The 20798-nt window shown below is 45.2% G+C and overlaps 1 protein-coding gene across 1 annotated transcript in view; it reads left to right on the top strand.

The window, feature by feature from the left end:
* Positions 1-20798, top strand: part of slc8a2b (solute carrier family 8 member 2b) — a 117333-nt gene that overhangs the window by 76897 nt on the left and 19638 nt on the right. Inside the window, exons 2-10 of the mRNA XM_014213918.3 lie at positions 3279-3758; positions 6189-6326; positions 6591-6818; positions 7586-7927; positions 8473-8928; positions 13242-13618; positions 16677-16780; positions 17436-17453; positions 20269-20393. Of these exons, the coding sequence (XP_014069393.1) occupies positions 3375-3758; positions 6189-6326; positions 6591-6818; positions 7586-7927; positions 8473-8928; positions 13242-13618; positions 16677-16780; positions 17436-17453; positions 20269-20393 (2172 nt within the window). The 5' untranslated portion in view covers positions 3279-3374. The remainder of the gene's footprint in view (positions 1-3278; positions 3759-6188; positions 6327-6590; positions 6819-7585; positions 7928-8472; positions 8929-13241; positions 13619-16676; positions 16781-17435; positions 17454-20268; positions 20394-20798) is intronic.

Below are 20798 nucleotides of genomic sequence, written 5' to 3'. Positions count from 1 at the left end.
GGATATAAATGAATACAGCTATGTGCTTTTACCACCTGGCTACATCTGGATTCAATGTTCATTGTCAATGTCCTTTGTGCGTCCGTGCGTGCGTGTGTGTGTGTGCGTTCATGTGTGTGTGTATGGCTACGGTCAGCCTGTGGTCATTGTGATTTAGCTGTGGTATGTGAGTGCGGTTCAACAGTTTTGCTGAGGCAGCTATACATACCCCAGGCCCCCAGTCGCCACCAGTCCCAGCCTAGCCAACCAGGCTGCTTGGAGAGCCCTTCCCCACAATACCCAGCCCCACAGGACACCAGTGGGCACGTCCATGGAAGGCAGTATGCTTGTGACAAAGAGTCCTCCTAGGCTCTCTGTTTCCTCCTCTCTTCTTCTTCTCACTCTCCTTCCTCTCTTCTTTTTCTTCTCTCTCTCCTTCCTCTCTTCTTCTTCTTCTTACTCTCCTTCCTCTCTTCTTCTTCTTCTCTCTCTCCTTCCTCTCTTCTTCTTCTTCTCTCTCTCCTTCCTCTCTTCTTCTTCTCTCTCCTTCCTCTCTTCTTCTCTCTCCCGTTCCATCTGTGATAGATCACTCTCCCAAATGTTCACCAGGTCGCCATGGAAACACTCTGGCCGTGCTGAGAATATCTATTAACACACTCATCATGGCAGGACTACCCCACTCTCTTTCATTTTTACTCTTTCTTTCTCTCTCATCTCTCTCTCTATGGTTTTCTCACTCCCTTCCTCTCATCCTCTTTCTTGTCCTCTCTCGCTCTGCTCTTCTGTCTCTCTCTCTCCTAGTTCACTCTCTCTACATTAATTTTACCCTTCTCCTTGTCCATCATGCTGAGTATCAGCAACCCTCCTGTCATGGACACCTCCCCCATCCTCTTCATCACATATCCCATTTTAACATCTCTTCAGATTCCTTGTTTCTCTTTTTGTCCTGCAGCATCCCTCCATCTCGTCCCCCAGTCTCGGAATGGCTCTGGTTAACAGGTCACAGAGGAACACAACACAAACACTATACATTTGAAATAGAGGATGCATCCCAAATGGCAGCATATTCCCTATATAGTGCACTTCTTTTCACCAGAGCCCTATGGGCCCTGGTCAAAAGTAATGGACTTTATATGAAATAGGGTGCCATTTGAGAGACATTAAGAGTGCTGCTCTCTGAACAGTGCAGGCCCAGTGTAAGCAGCCAGCCAACACTTCTTCCCCCAGTGTCCTCTCTATTCTCCTGCTTGGTATTCAGGTGTGGTGCTGGAGGTGCAGTCTGGTAGAGTGCAGTATGGAGATGGAACTACATCGGCCCTCCATCATTAGACAGTCATCTCTAAGCAAACACACAGAGCCAGACTGGACTGTCAGTCTGAGAGGACAGAGACAGAACACAACTGCACACTGGAGGTGTGTGTGTGTTTGGGCCAAAATTGTGTGTGTGTGCGTGCGAGTGTGTGTGTGTTTAAGTGAGTGTGTATGTGTACGCACGCACGTATGGGAAATATCTTATATTGTTGTTAATTAAGACCAATTACATGGAAGCCCAGACTGAGTCTAACCTGAAACTCTGCAGTAGCAGCAATGCGTTGCATATAACCTGAGGTATTCCTATTGCAAAAGCATCAGATTATGGTTTTGTGGGTAGCCTCTCAATATATCATTCTTGACATAGGGATACTCAATCCTACTCATTGTTGCCTGGTGCCTGGTGAATAATACTGTATCTCGACAAGTGTATTGAGATGGATATGCTTTGAAGGGCCTTCAGCTGCTCTATAATGTTAAAGCTGGACTGACAACGTGAGAGACAAAGATAAAGAAGGCGATAGAGAGAAAGAGAGTGTGAGAGAGAGATAACGAGAGCGAGAGAAAGATGGAGAGAGAGGTCGTGTGTGCGTGCGTGTGTGTGAACAGACGTCTACACCCCAGGCTACCCTCAGTAGGTCTCACATTGTGCCTGTAATCTGCTTAACTAGCTCTCTGCTCTACACATTCTCCCTTACAGATGGTGCTCACACACTGCACCCAGAAACTACACACACTGTATGTATCCACCATCAAACCCAGAGAGCAGGAACACAATACAGATACAATGTACTGTATGGTTGAATAACAGGTACTGTATACACATAAATACCCTCACAAACTGGATACGTGAGTGTGTGTACAGGCCTAAAGTTGTATCTGTTCAACAATTATACTCACTAGGCCTTTATCCCAAATGAAATAGCACCCTATTCCCTAAGGGCCCTGATCAAAAGTAGTGCACTAATATAAGAAATAGGATGCCATTTGGGACTCAACCTGGTAGAGTAAACAAGCAAACCAACTAACTTTCTGTACATACTGCTTCAAAAACACACTGCCAGTCAGCCATGGACTCTGACCCACTTTTACAGTGAGAGAGAGTGTGTTAGAGTTTCTGAGTGTCTTGCTGCTCAGTGTTCGGGCTCTCAGGGTCATTGTGTTCTCGACCGAGGGAACAGGTCTTTGTGGAGAGCCTGGTACATTGTCACGAAGCCAGTTGGAACAGCGCTGTCAGTGGCATCACAGAAACCACCATGAACTATCTCTCCCATCCAAACCCCAGCCTTCTCTCTCTCTCTCTCTCTCCAGAGCCAACATTCTCCCTCCGCTTTGGGCTTTAATGAGCCTATTCAGAGCCATGTGTTCTATTCAGACAGCTCCCCCCATCTTTCTCTGTCAGTCTCTCCCTCCATCTCACTCTCTGTCTCTCTCTCTCTCTCTCTCCATCTCACTCTGTCTGTCTCTCTCTCTCTCCATCTCACTCTCTCTCTCCATCTGACTCTGTCTCTGTCTCTCTCTCTCCATCTCACTCTGTCTCTCTCTCTCCCTCTCTCTCTCCTGTCAATAGGAAGCAGAGAGCATGTAAGCCAATGTGGCTCCTCCAAGTTGAATAGCCGTGAAAGGTTTATATTCTTGATTCAAGGGCATGACGTTAACATTTACTATTCAATTGCATGTTGACATTTTTGTTCTCATATTGCAGTTGGAAACCTTCAACGGCAAATGGAAACAGGGACGATGGTTAAAAATAATTTGTTCTATGTAAACCGCAATAATAGCTCATGATTCAGTTATCAAATGTGGAACATTTTTATTTAGCTAAAAATATATATTTTGAGGGAGATGGTTTATTTATCTCATTCTCCATACAGGCCAATGAAAGGCTGGTGTATGTTTGCTGCTGGCTCCACCCAACATCTAATCAAGTATTGTTCTCTTCTCTCTCTCTTCTCTCTACTGTTCTATCCATCTCTCTCTCCTCCTAGGTGAGCTAGTCCTACCCCTCCCAGCCACGCCCGGCATCTTCTCCCCGTCTCTCTCTTCGTCTGCCTCATCCATCTCTTCCCCCGGCATTCTCCGCCATGGCACTCCTCTCCACCTCTCTCACTGCCTCTGTCCCCTTCCTCCTCTTCCTCCTCCTCCCCCTTCCTTCGCCCTGCGTCCTGGAGTCTCTACGAGGAGGAGGAGAGGAAGAGAACCGCTCCATCTCCACCATGTCCTATCCCTCCATGTCTCCGGAGTTCTGGAGCAACAGCAGTACGGGGCTGGGCGGCAGTTCAAAGTGCTCGCAGCCGGTGGTGTGCAGGCCGGGCACCCTGCTGCCCGTGTGGAAGCCCCTGAGCCCCGGGCTGGGCGACCAGGTGGCCAGGGCAGTGGTCTACTTCACCTGTCTCATGTACATGTTCCTGGGAGTGTCCATCATCGCAGACCGCTTCATGGCCTCTATCGAGGTCATAACCTCACAGGTTGGTACTGTGTGACAGATTGACCCATATGATAGAGTTGTTAAAGCATTGTACTAGGGATGTCGTCTCATTCACTACATAATGAAAATGACATAGAAATAGAATGAAGAGATGCTATTTTTACAGAGAGAGCTCTCCCACTCTTAGACCCAGTGGTTGGCTCTCCTCTCAGACCTCTCCCTAGACTACATTAACTGTCACTCAAACACAGTGAACATCGTAACACTCTATAATAAAGGCATTGTAAAACTCGCCTCCGCAGGGGTGATAGACATGACAGTTTCTTTCTCCAGGAATGCCGCCTTGCTTCTCGGTGTTACCACAGACAGCCCAAACGAACGTGTTATTTCTATGTTTGGGTTTTCACATTCTTGGAGTGACTGACTTTGGGGCCATATGGAATTCCAATATTTCAATATTTCTCTGCTGACTCAATAAACTGAAATAGATTCTACCCTTGGGTTGGAACCGGATTCAGAGAACAGAACCGACAACCGGAAAATAACGAACATTTTCAAGAAACAGAACCAGGAATGAAAGTGATACAGTTCCGCAGCAGAACCATTATTTGAAAAACATGGGAACTGGTTAATAGAGTTATTTTATGTTCTGGGCATGTTTTTCTAGGCCCACAAAAAGACGTGTTTTCAACAAACTGAAATAGATTCTAGCCCTGGAATCGATTCAATAATCAATTAACCGGGGCTGTTTATGATTTTTTCATAAGTCATTAATCCATTTCAGTTCATTGTTGGGCCATCGAACACCATTGTGAATTTACTAGTTACAGTTGAAGTCGGAAGTTTACCTACACTTAGGTTGGAGTCATTAAAACTCGTTTTTCAACTTTTTCAACCTTCCAAATGGACAATGACCCCGAGCATACTTCCAAAGTTGTGGCAAAATGGCTTAAGGACAACAAAGTCGAGGTATTGGAGTGGCCATCACAAAGCCCTGACCTCAATCCTATAGAAAATTTGTGGGCAGAACTGAAAAAGCGTTTGCGAGCAAGGAGGCCTACAAACCTGACTCAGCTACACCAGCTCTGTCAGAAGGAATGGGCCAAAATTCACCCAACTTATTGTGGGAAGCTTGTGGAAGACTACCCGAAACGTTTGACCCAAGTTCAACAATTTAAAGGCAATGCTACCAAATACTAATTGAGTGTATGTAAACTTCTGATCCACTGGGAATGTGATGAAAGAAATCAAAGCTGAAATAAATCATCCTCTCTACTATTATTCTGACATTTCACATTCTCAAAATAAAGTGGTGATCCTAACTAACCTAAGACAGGGAATTTTTGCTAGGATTAAATGTCAGGAATTGTGAACAACAGAGTTTAAATGCATTTGGCTAAGGTGTATGTAAACTTACGACTTCAACTGTATCTGTTTTGTAATATTGTTCTCTTTATAGCCAACCATGCGTTCAACATCATTGTTCATGATTGGAATAGCATAGATTTCTCCCTTTTACAATTTTCTCTCTGACCCAGCAAATTACACACAATTGTTTTCATAAGTTCATAATGCAAGCATCTACTAGGATAGTAATTACCAGAAGTGCATCCATTATGAAGGATTCAGACCACCCCAGCGGCCTAATTGGAGTGTAGTGTATTATAACAGGGAGGATTTTCCAGTGTATGTCCTGAGGTTATACAAGCCTAAGCACACTATGAGATTGTCTGGATCTTATGCTGGCGGCAAGGAGCACAGGCCTGGCTCTCTCTGGCAAGGAGCACAGGCCTGGCTCTCTCTGGCAAGGAGCACAGGCCTGGCTCTCTCTGGCAAGGAGCACAGGCCTGGCTCTCTCTGGCAAGGAGCACAGGCCTGGCTCTCTCTGGCAAGGAGCACAAGCCCTCTCAGTAATACATTTCAACTCTATATCTGACATGGTACAGGGGTCTTCTTTTTTAAGCCCATAACCATGTTTGTGAGGTGTATACATTTGTTTCAAAGTAGATTTGTTTAAGACTACCAATAAACACTCCGTGACCCTGATTTAGCCCACTGCAGAAAATTGAACCAACCCTACATCTCAAGGTCACTGTAAATATAAAGGAACCTGCAGGTCAGCATTTCGTAGGACAGTGTACACCATGTGTATCCCATGCATACAACTAATAAAACTTAAGTCTCCATAGCCCGTCATCCATCACTCCTCCATTCACTAGATTAGAATAACAGATTGCCCCCTTTCCTTCATGGTAGGATACCGTAAATACCATCCGTCATGCATATATGTGAAGAAGGAAATCTGTAGGTTCCCACTACTCACCATCTCAGGCCTATGAGCAGTTTTTTTTTTTACAGTAACTAGCTAAATGAGATGAAGATATGTATGAGTCTGGTGGTGAGATACTGGAATGTTATGGGGGGAATAGAGTGATGACCTGTGTGTGACCCCTCTCTGTCTGTCCTATAGGAGAAGGAGGTGACCATCACCATGCCAACCGGTGAGACGTCTGTGGCTACTGTACGTATCTGGAACGAGACTGTGTCCAACCTGACTCTGATGGCTCTAGGCTCCTCCGCGCCAGAGATCCTGCTGTCTGTCATAGAGGTGGGTGTCACATCATAAAGACTCCCCCGACCACAACTCATAAATGGGTGTCACATCATAAACCCCCCCCCAGCGACATCATATCAGTAGCAGTGTATTATACTGGAATGAGGCTGAAAATGACACAATGAAATGGATATCCACTTTAAAGTTATTGTCAAATCTTACCAATATAACATTTACGTACAATTTGTACATGGCCTTTTTGATTTATACTGCACTAAAAGTTCTCTAAAAGTCTTTCTCTCTGCCTCCCGGTGTTAGGTGTGTGGGCATGGGTTTGAGGCGGGTGAGCTGGGCCCTGGCACCATTGTGGGCAGCGCCGCCTTCAACATGTTTGTGATCATCGCCATCTGTGTGTGGGTCATCCCTGAAGGAGAGACCAGGAAGATCAAACACCTGCGTGTGTTCTTCATCACAGCCTTCTGGAGTATCTTCGCCTATATCTGGCTCTTCCTCATCCTCTCTGTCATCTCACCCGGAGTAGTGGAGGTACATGTGTGTGTGTGTGTGTGTGTGTGTGTGTGTGTGGAAATGTTAGCAAATGTGTATAAAATCAAATGTATTTATAAAAGCCCTTCTTACATCAGCTGATATCTCAAAGTGCTGTACAGAAACCCAGCCTAAAACCCAAAACAGCAAGCAATGCAGGTGTAGAAGCACAGTGGCTAGGAAAAACTCCCTAGAAAGGCCAGAACCTAGGAAGAAACCTAGAGAGGAACCAGGCTATGAGGGGTGGCCAGTCCTCTTCTGGCTGTGCCAGGTGGTGATTATAACAGAACATGGCCAAGATGTTCAAACGTTCATAGATGACCAGCAGGGTCAGATAATAATCACAGTGGTTGTAGAGGGTGCAACAGGTCAGCATCTCAGGAGTAAATGTCAGTTGGCTTTTCATAGCCGATCATTCAGAGTATCTCTACCGCTCCTGCTGTCTCTAGAGAGTTGAAAACAGCAGGTCTGGGACAGGTAGCACGTCCGGTGAACAGGTCAGGGTTCCATAGCCGCAGGCAGAACAGTTGAAACTGGAGTAGCAGCACGGCCAGGTGGACTGGGGACAGCAAGGAGTCCTCAGGCATGGTCCTAGGGCTCAGGTCGAGAGAGGTCGAGACTTAAATTCCCACAGGACAAGACAGGAGAAATACTCCAGATATAACAGACTGACCCTAGCCCCCCGACACATAAACTACTGCAGCATAAATACCCTTCCAGTTTGGATGTATGTCTTGTAATGGTCCCCTGTCTTTGTGTGTGTTCAGGTGTGGGAGGCCCTGGTCACCCTGCTCTACTTCCCAGTGTGTGTGATCCTGGCCTGGATCGCCGACCGACGCCTGCTCTTTTACAAGTACATGGCCAAGCGTTACCGCGCCGACAAGCACGGCATCGTCGTGGAGACGGAGGGGGACACAACCCCGAAAGGCTTCGAGATGATTATGGACGGAAAGTTCCCACCTAGGGGAGGTGCGGTGGGAATGATGCCCAGTGAGAACTGCCAGGATGGGGCCAACAATGCAGCGGGCACCGTGGCCTACCTACCCAACTCCAACAGCACCATGGTGACCGTAGAGAATACCAAGGAGCTGGACGAGAGCCGCAAGGAGGTGAGAGAGAGAGAGAGATCTGCTGTTAGTGGGATTCAAGAACATCAGGGGGAGAGAGAGGGATACAGGTGAGAGAGAGAAAGGTACAGTAGGGAGAGGGAGAGAGAGAGAGAGGTACAGTAGGGAGAGAGAGAGAGGTACAGTAGGGAGAGAGAAAGGTACAGTAGGGAGGGGGAGAGAGAGAGAGATACACTTGTATGAGAGGAAGCGAGAGGGAGGAATAAAGAGTTATAGAGGATATACTCATCCCATTCATGTACACCCACATAGCCCCTCTCAGGAATAGATAGGGCTAGAGAGAGTAAAAAGAGATGAAGAGGGTACACCCACATAGCCACTCTCAGGAATAGATAGGGCTAGAGAGAGTAAAAAGAGATGAAGAGGCTACACCCACCACACATACAACCACACATACAAACACACTCAAGCAAAGGAGACTATTAAGAGCTATAAACGTTCTGAACCTACAAGAGTTACAAACTTTCTATGTCGAGGTTGTGTGTCTGTGTGCCTCTTTTTTTCACCCCCTATTCCTCTGCCCCCAGGTGATCCGCATCCTGAAGCAGCTGAAACAGAAGTTTCCGGACAAGGAGCTGGATCAGCTGGTAGATCTAGCCAACTACTACGCCCTCCTCCATCAGCAGAAGAGCCGCGCCTTCTACCGCATCCAGGCTACGCGCATGATGACCGGCGCCGGTAACGTGCTCAAGAGGCACGCCGCCGACCACTCACGCCGCGCCGCCGCCGTGGACGAGGAAGTGGTCTGCGAGGACGACGACCTGGCCGAGTGCAGCCGCCTGGCGTTCGAGAGCAGCCACAGCCAGTGTATGGAGAACTGCGGCGTACTGAGGCTGGCTGTGGTGTGTCAAGGGGGCCTGGGGGAGAGCACCTTCTACTTGGACTACCGGACCGAGGACGGCTCAGCCAACGCCGGGTCTGACTACGAGTACAGCGAGGGAACGCTGGTGTTCAAACCCGGAGAGACCCGCAAGGAGATCAAGGTGAGGGGTCAGTGGAAGGGAAGGAAAGGAAAGGAGGAACAGTAAAGTACAGTTATAATCAATTATACTAAGAAGCGTTGCACAACTGTGCTGCCTAGCAGATCCCCAGCTAGGTCGTTAGACCTGCTTGTCGTGGTGCTGCCTAGCAGATCCCCAGCTAGGTCGTGAGACCTGCTTGTCGTGGGCAGATCAAGACGTCACGTAATGGAAGGAGCAGAAAACAGCTGTAGAAACCGATTACCCTCTGAATTAGCGCCAGCCAGAGTCCTCTCTGTCCCTGATCAACTGTCTCATATTGTCTTAGAGGAGCCAGTAGAACTGGAGAGTCTTCCGGAAGCTAGAGCACATTAAAGTCTGCCTCATCGTCCTGACTGACAGTGAGTACGACTTCATCTGAGTGGGAGAGGGGAGAGACGATTAAAAAAAGGAGGAAGTGGGCTTTCAAGTATTTGTCCTTGGAGATTATGTTTCTCTCTTTGAACTTGTCGTAGTTTTCTTGTCATTTCATGTTCACGCTTAGACAGAGGACAAAGAGAATGTGTATTTCTGGATAGCAGGAGGGGTGTTGAGGAAAGGGAGAAAACAAGGAATCTGAAGAGAGAGAGAGAGCGAGTCAGGGAACAACTCAAATGCGTTATTTCATAACAGTAGCTAGTCAACCATTAGACATGAATGAGTGACTACAACAATCAATCCCTTAGTGTCCCATGTCTTTGACCATCAGTGTGGTTGATTTGATGCGTGTCTCTCAAGCGTTTGTGGTCTATAACAGCTGTCACTTTCTGTCTTCAAACAACAGTGTTTCTCTTATCCTTTTTAAAACTAGCACTTCCTCCAACCACGAGTGAGTACACAATAGTTACAAAAATATATATATATGTATTGCGTGTATCTACTGACAGCCTGTACAGGTCCGGAAAGATACATCTGTTGTTTTGTTATTTTTGTTTTACTCTGCCTGCAAACACGCTGGATGATTCAGAACCCATTGAAGAGCTTGAACTATTCATTGATGAGAGATACTTACGAGCTCAAAGAAACATGTCGCTGGTTTCGGAGGATTCAAGCACTGTTAAGGACAACAAACCCAATCAACAAAACAGACCAAAGCCAAGTTGGCCAAGCGATATCAACGATGGCACCAAACCATCCCCAAGCGAGAGGGCGCGCGTGGAGTGTGGGGAGAGGTTTACTGAAATGGATGTTGACTTGTTAAAATCCATCAATGAAACGCTTGCCAAACTTGATATCTTGGATATATTACGAGAGGGCATCAATGCATTATGTGCTAGTCTAGAATTCAGCCAACGTCAGATTGATGATCTAAGGAAAGAGAACATAGCGCTGAAAGGTACTGTAGACTCTATTCATAGCAAGGTGGAGGTGGTGCAAAGGGAGAACAAACAACGTAAATAAACCTTGCTTGATGTACGGTGTCGATCAATGCGGGACAATCTAATCTTTTCAGGGATACCGGAGAATGACAACAGCAGAAGCTGTCCGAGACTTTATGTCAACTCAACTGAAACTGCCCACTGATGTTGTGCGTAATGTCACTTTCTCCAGCGTCCGTAGAATGGGTAAGGCCTCTGGGTACAGGCCACGGGCTGTTATCGAGGGTTTGAACATTTTAAGCAAAAGGAAATGACGAAGAGCAGGGGCAGAGAACTCAGAAACACTGATTTTAGCATGAACAATCACTTCCCTACAGAGATCAATGAAAGGACGAAAAAAACTGCATCCCATCATGAAGGAAAAGCGTTGTCTGAATCAATGAGTCTCCATGGTGATGGATAAACTTTACATCAATGGGCAACTGTATCGGGACTCCAGAGTAACTCCCTGGTTCTTTTAATTCAATGTTCAAACCTGAGTGTGTGTTGTAGTGGATCATAACTTCAACTATAACCAATACATGCTCTATTGATCTCCACTTGACAAGGAAAGGGTTGCATATAGCTCAGGTTAATGTATGTAGCCTTCCTAACAAAATACATTAGCTTTTTAACTTGGTCAACATAAATAATATTCATATTTTAGCTTTGACCGAAATGCATTTAGATGCATCTGTAAATGGTGGGCAAATGAACATTCATGGATATAGTCTACTGAGAAGAGACAGGAATAGGAATGGTGGGGGTGCAGCACTGTACATTCAGAATCATATACCTTTTAAGAGGAGGGATGACCTTAATGTATGTCAAGTAGAGGCACTATGGGCTCAAGTACATCTGCCTCACCAGGCAGCCATATTGGTAGGATGTGTGTATAGACCTCCTAGCTCTAAGGTGTCCTATCTGGATGATGTATGCACTGGGTTTGACCAGGCCACAGATAGTAACAGAGATGTACAGTTGAAGTCGGAAGTTTACATACACTTAGGTTGGAGTCATTAAAACTCGTTTTTCAAACACAGTCGGTTAGGACATCTACTTTGTGCATGACACAAGTCATTTTTCCAACAATTGTTTACAGACAGATTATTTCACTTATCTTTATTGTATCACTGTATCACAATTCCAGTGGGTCAGAAGTTTACATACACTAAATTGACTGTGCCTTTAAACAGCTTGGAAAATTCCAGAAAATGATGTCATGGCTTTAAAAGCTTCTGATAGGCTAATTGACATAATTTGAGTCAATTGGAGGTGTACCTGTGGATGTATTTCAAGGCCTAGCTTCAAACTCATTGCCTCTTTGCTTGCCATCATGGGAAAATCACAAGAAATCAGCCAAGACCTCTGAAACAAAAGTCTGGTTCATCCTTGGGAGCAATTTCCAAATGCCTGAAGGTACCACATTCATCTGTACAAACAATAGTACACAAGTATAAACACCATGGGACCATGCAGCCGTCATACCGCTCAGGAAGGAGACGTGTTCTGTCTCCTAGAGATTAACGTACTTTGGTGCGAAAAGTGCAAATCAATCCCAGAACAGCAGCAAAGGACCTTGTGAAGATGCTGGAGGAAACAGGTACAAAAGTATCTATATCCACAGTAAAACGAGTCCTATAACGACATAACCTGAAAGGCCGCTCAGCAAGGAAGAAGCCACTGCTCCAAAACCACCATAAAAAAAGCCAGACTACGGTTTGCAACTGCACATGGGGACAAAGATCGTACTTTTTGGAGAAATGTCCTCTGGTCTGATGAAACAAAAATAGAAGTGTTTGGCCATAATGACCATCATTATGTTTGGAGGAAAAAGGGGGAGGCTTGCAAGCCGAAGAACATCATCCCAACCGTGAAGCACGGGGGTGGCAGCATCATGTTGTGGGGGTGCTTTGCTGCAGGAGGGACTGGTGCACTTCACAAAATAGATGGCATCATGAGGGGGGGGAAATTATGTGGATATATTGAAGCAACACCTCAAGACATCGGTCAAGAAGTTAAAGCTTGGTCGCAAATGGGTCTTCCACATGGACAATGACCCCAAGCATACTTCCAAAGTTGTGGCAAAATGGCTTAAGGACAAAGTTAAGGTATTGGAGTGGCCATCACAAAGTCTGACCTCAATCCTATAGAAAATGTGTGGGCAGAACTGAAAAAGTGTGTGCGAGCAAGGAGGCCTACAAACCTGACTCAGTTACACCAGCTCTGTCAGGAGGAATGGGCCAAAATTCACCCAACCTATTGTGGGAAGCTTGTGGAAGGCTACCTTAAACAATTTAAAGGCAATGCAACAAAATACTAATTGAGTGTATGTAAAGTTCTGACCCACTGGGAATGTGATGAAAGAAGTAAAAGCTGAAATAAATCATTCTATTATTATTCTGACATTTCACATTCTTAAAATAAAGTGGTGATCCTAACTGACCTAAGACAGGGAATTTTTACTAGGATTAAATGTCAGGAATTGTGAACAACTGAGTTTAAATGCATTTGGCTAAGGTGTATGTAAACATCCGACTTCAACTGCAAATTCAAACAATACTTTAAAGCCATTTAAATATAATACATAGGAAGGTTGTGCTGGACTATGGTAGATGAAGAATCAATCTATCTTTTTAGACTGTTAAAGTATTTATCTGGTTAATATGTCAGTGTATTATGTCTGTTTGTAACAGTGTGTTATATGTGAAAATGTGATCGTATTATAAATTGTATTTCAATGTTTAAGGACTCTTGGAATATTAGTCCAAATGAAGACTAAAAGAGGTCCTAATAAAATAAAATCAAAATCAATTCTTCATCACGAATACTGAATGTCTATGAACGAGGAACATTTGTCTCGTGGTGTTGCTTTTACGGACCCTGGTCATTGCATACACTTCATTCGTTGAGCATTTGTTTCATTTTCTGCTTTTTCAGGTCGGCATCATCGATGATGACATCTTCGAGGAGGACGAGCACTTTTTTGTGCGGCTGCTCAACTTGCGCATCGGTGACGCCGAGGGGATGTTTGAGAGTGATGAGCCAGGTGCAAGACCCAAGGGTCGCCTGGTGGAGCCACTGGTCACCACGGTGACCATCCTGGACGACGACCATGCTGGATTCTTCACATTCCGTAATCGGCTGGTGCGCGTCAGCGAGAGCGTTGGCACCATGGAGATTTCAGTGGTGCGGAACTCAGGCGCCCGCGGCACGGTGATCCTGCCCTATCACACGGAGGAGGGCACGGCGAAGGGGGGCGGCGTGGACTACGAGGACACCCAGGGAGAGCTGGAGTTCTCCAACGACCAGACAATGTGAGTACTGATGGATGGACGTCCACCCTCCATCTTTTCCTACTCCCTCATTCCCTCCCTCCCCCTTCCCTCTCACTACTCCATGCCAGTTACTGTTCTCCATTATTCATAAAGGCCAACCTGGAGTGAGCTTTAGCTCATCAATGGCTTGTGTGTTTGTGCTCAACTCATAACCGATACTGTATTCACACTGCTATGTGTTGCTGCCTTAAAGTAGGCTACATCATGCTATATTACCACACTATCTGTATTCATGTCACAGTCTTAGCTCTTTCTGGTTCTCTTTCTCTCTTGCCACAAAATTTGCACAGTAATGGTAATTTCAACATCTTGTTAATTTGTCATTCAGCTCTAATTTTGCTCTCATCTCACTGTATCTATCTTTCCCTTCTTCCTCTATTGTCTCTTTCTCTCTCTCTCGTCTCTCTTGCTCTCTCTCTCATATCTTCCTGTATCTACAGATGTAGGATCTTAATTTGATCACCCTGTTGCAGGAGAACATTCCTGCAATGCAGAAAATGCAAAACGTGTAGTGTATTTAAGGTTTAAAAAGGCTTCTGAAGTTTGTAATTTCCACTTAGAAATTTCAGACTAGATTTTTCCCCAAAAAATATTGATCAGTAACTACAAAAATGTCCATTGATTATAATCCACATATTAATTTGCATTTCCTGTTGCTGCAGGATTGTTTTCCTGCTGTCGCAAACTGTCTCAAAATAAGATCCTACATCTGTATCTCTCCCTTCCCCCTCTTTCTCTTTTCTCCCTCTCTCTTTGTTTCTTTGTTTCTCTCACTTCACTTGTTTATGTTTGCTCTGCCAACTGGGAGACTGTTGCTGTGGTGACATTTTCAGGCACAATGTCCTGGGAGACATTATCAGGACTAATGAGCATAATAAAAAACGTGAAACACGTCTTCCAACTCCCCCTCCTCTCCTCCCCTTCGTCCCCTTCTATTTCCTCTTTTCATCAGCCACTCCGCATCAGCCTGTGTAAAAGCTGACCGCTAGCCCTGCACTAGCGGTGCGGTGGAACCTATGGGTTAGATCACCAAGAGAGGCTAAGGTTGTTCAGTAGTAGGTACAGTAAAGAACCTACAGTAGGTGGTACAGTAAAGAACCTACAGTAGGTGGTACGGTAAAGAACCTACAGTAGGTGGTACGGTAAAGAACCTACAGTAGGTGGTACGGTAAAGAACCTACAGTAGGTGGTACGGTAAAGAACCTACAGTAGGTGGTACAGTAAAGAACCTACAGTAGGTGGTACAGTAATGGGCCTACAGTAGGTAGTACAGTAAAGAACCTACAGTAGGTATAACGGTAAAGGACCTACAGTAGGTGGTACAGTAAAGGACCTACAGTAGGTATAACGGTAAAGAACCTACAGTAGGTGGTACAGTAAAGGACCTACAGTAGGTGGTACGGTAAAGAACCTACAGTAGGTGGTACAGTAAAGAACCTACAGTAGGTAGTACGGTAAAGGACCTACAGTAGGTATAACGGTAAAGGACCTACAGTAGGTAGTACGGTAAAGGACCTACAGTAGGTGGTACAGTAAAGGACCTACAGTAGGTGGTACGGTAAAGGGCCTACGGTAGGTAGTACGGTAAAGGACCTACAGTAGGTATAACGGTAAAGGACCTACAGTAGGTGGTACAGTAAAGGACCTACAGTAGGTGATACAGTAAAGGACCTACAGTAGGTATAACGGTAAAGGGCCTACAGTAGGTGGTACAGTAAAGAACCTACAGTAGGTAGTACGGTAAAGAACCTACAGTAGGTGGTACAGTAAAGGACCTACGGTAGGTGGTACGGTAAAGGACCTACAGTAGGTAATAACGGTAAAGGACCTACGGTAGGTGGTACAGTAAAGGACCTACGGTAGGTGGTACGGTAAAGGGCCTACGGTAGGTGGTACGGTAAAGGACCTACGGTAGGTGGTATGGTAAAGAACCTACGGTAGGTGGTATGGTAAAGGACCTACGGTAGGTGGTATGGTAAAGGACCTACGGTAGGTGGTATTGTAAAGGGCCTACGGTAGGTGGTATGGTAAAGGACCTACAGTAGGTAATAACGGTAAAGGGCCTACGGTAGGTGGTATGGTAAAGGACCTACGGTAGGTGGTATGGTAAAGGACCTACGGTAGGTGGTATGGTAAAGGACCTACGGTAGGTGGTATGGTAAAGGGCCTACGGTAGGTGGTATGGTAAAGGGCCTACGGTAGGTGGTATGGTAAAGGACCTACGGTAGGTGGTATGGTAAAGGGCCTACGGTAGGTGGTATTGTAAAGGGCCTACGGTAGGTGGTATGGTAAAGGACCTACGGTAGATGGTATGGTAAAGGGCATACGGTAGATGGTATGGTAAAGGACCTACGGTAGATGGTATTGTAAAGGGCATACGGTAGGTGGTACAATAGGTAGAATCACAGGATGGAAGAGGCTAGGATGAGGATTGGGTCACAGTAATAGGGGATGATATACAGCAGGGGTGACGCCCCTCTGTGTTGCAGACCCCTGGGCATCCCCTCACTGGCTGGTGTGCATGTCTGCATCTGAATTATTCAGCCGTGGAGTGATTAAATATTGATGCGGGTCCTCTGTTGTGATTTAAGTGCAAGCTGTGCCTGTTAATATGTCTGGGGGGGCACCGGGGAGGAAGCCATCGTTTGTCTGGCTTTGTGCGGCTCCCCTCCCTGCCTGTTGCTTGATGGCTGTATGTGGCGCATGGTTAGCTCATGGATAACTGGGAGGGACCCGCGGTGGAAAGAGAGCCTTGAGGCTCTACATTAAGGACAAGATTGTCTGTGTGTGTGTGTGTGTGTGTGTGTGTGTGTGTGTGTGTGTGTGTGTGTGTGTGTGTGTGTGTGTGTGTGTGTGTGTGTGTGTGTGTGTTAGGTGAACTCTCTCTGTAAAGTACAACAAAATCCCTGACTAACCCCTGGGACTACATCCTTCCACTGATCCCTTTAACTGTTGAATAAAGTTAAAGAAGACAGTCTAATCTATTTGTTGATTAATGACCTCTGATACTGACGTGTGTGTGTGTGTGTGTGTGCAGTCAGACCCTGCAGGTGAGGATCATTGACGATGAGGAGTATGAGAAAAAGGAGAACTTCTTCATCGTACTAGAGGAACCACGCTGGCTGAAGAGGGGAATCTCAGGTGTGTGTACTTGTAGTGTGTGCGTTTGTGTGTCCTTTTCTGTTTTCCTGATGTCAGTGGTTGGGAATGGGTTGGTGCTGACTGGTATGGAGAACTGCATCTTTAATGAGTTGTGGCACCTCTTATAGAATACTGTCTCTAAAATACAAAGCCAGGTACGCTACAATTAAAGTAAGTAGTAAGCACCTGTACCTTTTTCATTCCACTTCAGGCACTGACTGAGTTGGGCCTTATAGCTAGTACCAGTCAGGCACTATAGGTAGTTTGTTTGGTAAAGAATGGATTTTCAATTCTGCTGGTGAGATGAAGATACAAGTAGAGATCTTTCAGAGTCGCAGAGCCAACCAGAGTGCCTTCTGATGTCCAATTGTGTGTGAGGCTAAGAAAACAGGAAATAATAGGCCTAGTGTGTGTGTTTCGTTCCTGTGTTTTTGTTCGTTTGTGTGAGAGAGTGAGACAGACAGAGCGAGAGAAGGTTTCAAGATAATGTTTTTACTGAACTGAGGCACTTAGAGGAGAGTTCGCAATAGCTGTCGTGACATCAAGAGCTCTTAGTTGGTAAAATCTCACAAGGCCAGGGAAGTGTAATGATGTGCACTTTGACTTGTCTGGAGTTTGGACTGCTGCACTGACTGTTCTTTCTTCTTTCTTCAAGCCCTTCTGCTCAACCAAGGTAAGACCATCAGCAACTTGCCACACACAACCAGCCTAGAAACAGCAGACATAGAACTTTTTATTATCCCTAAAGGGCCAATGGGGGAATAGGTTTTGGATTAGAATCATCCATAAAAACAACAACAACCATTTGTACACTATATAACAACATCAATGTAAGGGTCTATGAAGAACCATAAATGAGATGGCTCTTTGAAGAACCATACAAATACGGAAATGTTTTGGGCCTCCAGGACCAGAATTGAATAGCCCTGCTGTAGAGTTTTAAGCCTTACTTGCGTATTTCCCAGGCTGCCTTTTCAAGTGAACGTTAAAGTTACCAGTACCACCCATGACTGTGTTTGCTAGTGACAGAGACATGGTTGTTGAATTCATCCATGTTCAGTCCCGTGGCCTTCACCAAGTGACATCCTAAGTGAATACGTTGTCATTAAAATGTCATTCTTTAAGACAAGACGATACATATTTCATGAAGCCTTCTTCTGAGGGCCTAGTTTTACCCTAATCCTGCCTGCAATCACATTATGCTATTTTACAAAGAGATGTGCAATTCCTATTGGAATCCAGCCAGATTGGGGATATCCAACATTTGGAATTTTATTCACTCACAACCTGCATTCAGAATGACTGCCAGTGTTGGGAAGACTGAGATATGAGACTAACTTAAAACAACCATTTCAGTATCGGGTGCAATAAATCCAAGTAACAGATTGGATTAGTTTAGAAAAAATGGATGTTATTTATATTTGAGTAGCATAATATTAAAGGTAGACTCAGCACACAAGCAGCACAGCAGATATTGAGGTGAGACGAGTCACACAGTATCTGCACATGTGCACGGGTTCGCGTCATGCTCTTACGAGCAAAACGGAGGATAAGTTGAGCTTCAAGCTCTTAGTTGTTGCGGAAATTGACCCACTATGCTGTTTACTTTCTGCATCTACGTCATATCGCTGAGTCTACCTTTAAATGAATTCATCAATATACATGCGAAAACATAGATATTTAAACAATTCTAAAAATCTACTTGCAATATAGCATGCTGGGAAATATGATAATAAAAGGTGTGGTTTTGGTTAAACTCTGGTTATTAACACTAACTCTGGGGTTATTTTACACCCCTGAGTGTTAATTTAACTTTTTAATCAACACTAGTTAACACTGGCCAATTTGCTGTGTGCTATGAAAGGGACACATCTGCAGGCTTCCGTACATTTCAAGAGCCTTTTAGAATTCTGAAGAACCGTAAATGCCATGTCAAGAAGCCCACAATTAACTCAAAGGTTCTTTATCGGGCAAGAGTTCTCCAAGGAACCTTAAAAGCTGAGGAAAAACAATTTAAGAACCTTTATTTTGTTCACACCTCTGTTGCGGTTAGCCACTTAGGGATTAGCGCCCAGTGTGGCCTTGGCCACTGTGGCATAATTTATTGATGGAAGTCTATTTACAGCATAAATCCATGATAATGACCTGCTCACTCCATAAAATGCATCACTCTCACATCGATTTGTATCCATCCCTGGATAAATATTATATGCGTATATATCGCACAACTGGCTTCTGTTGGATAAATATTAGAGTACAGTCCTTCTACAGTAGTCTAACAGTTTCCCATGCCACACTTTATTCTAATGCACATCTTAAAGAGGTGTTGAAGAGCCTTACCCAACCAGGGCCCATATTCATAAAGCATGTCAGAGTAGGAGCGATGATCTAGAATCAGTTTTGCATTTTAGATCATAATGAAAAAGAGATGGACAAGAGATGGGAGGATCTGATCCTAGATCAGCATTCCTACTCTGAGCTGCTTTGTGAATATGGGCCCTGAGATGGTGGTGCTGTAATTTACCCACAGTAACCGCAGACCAGCAGTATACTTCATCATTATTAGTGTATTAGTATCTGGTGTAACCCTGTTAGAGCAACACGGTGAAGGAGCTGGAGCGTTGGGGGAATACAGTGGGACAGTTGCCATGTGGTGCCTGGCAGCTCTCTAGTCCTTTCATAATTACAGCTTGTGCTTTGAAGGCAGAGGAGAGGAACTAAGAGGAATAATATCTGCCCACGCGGCGGCGACGACGACGACACACAAACAAAACTTCCCGTGCATCTTCGCGGCTCACCGTCTTTGTCATCCCTCCAATGAGAGGATGAGTAATTATACGTTATAAGTAGATAGGAAATATGATGATAAATGGAAGCAGGGAGAATGGGTTCAGCCCAGCTGTTTATAGTGTGTTTGAGGTGTTATTTTAGATGGGCTTTCTGATGGCCCTATTGGTCCAGCTCAATTTTATTAACAGCCACTAAATCACACTTTGGGACATTGGTCTTTTACCACCTCAAGTCAGCATAAATCTACCCTCATTTCAACTCACTTTCTGTCTGTTTCTTCCTCCATTTCTTTCTCCAACAAAATGTCTGGCTATCTTTTTGTTGCTACGTCTCCCAGATTGTCCTACTTTCATCTTCTCATGAATATACCCCACTAATCTCTCCTTATCTCCTCTCCTTTTCACTCTTGCTTCCCCATCACACCCACACATTCACCATCAACCTCATCTCTCCCTCCCCCACGTCTCCACATACATGGGCTAATGCACATGAGTGATATACTGTATGAAGAGGAAATAATGCTGACTCAAACGCAATTATTGATAGGACACTGGCCTTGAAAGATCTATTTGTGAGGCATGTTGGCATGTTTGAGTTACAATTTCTCTCTCTCTCTTCCCTCACCCCCCCCTCTGTCCTCTCTCCTCTCTCATCCCCTTCACTGTTCTATTGATCTCATCCCTCCTTCTATCTCTTAGAGGATCCTGATGGCCAGATGAGTGCAGAGGAGGAGGAGGCGAGGCGCATTGCAGAGATGGGAAAGCCCATCTTGGGGGAGCACAGCCGGCTGGAGGTGGTCATTGAGGAGTCTTATGAGTTCAAGGTATATAGCCCCTCTTCTCCCCTGCTTCACTCGATTGGCCACGTCAGCGCACAGTAAATGTATCGAGCATCACAGGGTAGGCGTGCTGATCTACGATCAGTTCCATATAATCTTATTCATTGTTATCTACTAGGCAAACCTGATCCAGGATCACATACAGCCCCAGAGCCACACAGTGGTTTAACACCAACCCATCCGAGGACCGACACTGAGCACAGTAGAGGGTCGTTCCACTTCAAGAAATCCAATGCAAATCAATCGTACCTACATTAGCATTTTCCCGCTTCATATCCAAATCATCTATAAGTAACATCATTGACTAACACAATCCATTTGTAGATACAGTACTTTAGGATGATTTGGGCATGATGGATGAAAAGGCTAATATAGGTACCATTGACTTGC

Source organism: Salmo salar, chromosome 09 (genome assembly GCF_965601325.2).
Source record: "Salmo salar chromosome 09, fSalSal1, whole genome shotgun sequence".
In the NCBI taxonomy this organism is placed as follows: Eukaryota; Metazoa; Chordata; class Actinopteri; order Salmoniformes; family Salmonidae; genus Salmo; species Salmo salar.
Note: the sequence above shows the minus strand (reverse complement) of the source record. Positions and strands in the feature narration are given on the sequence as shown.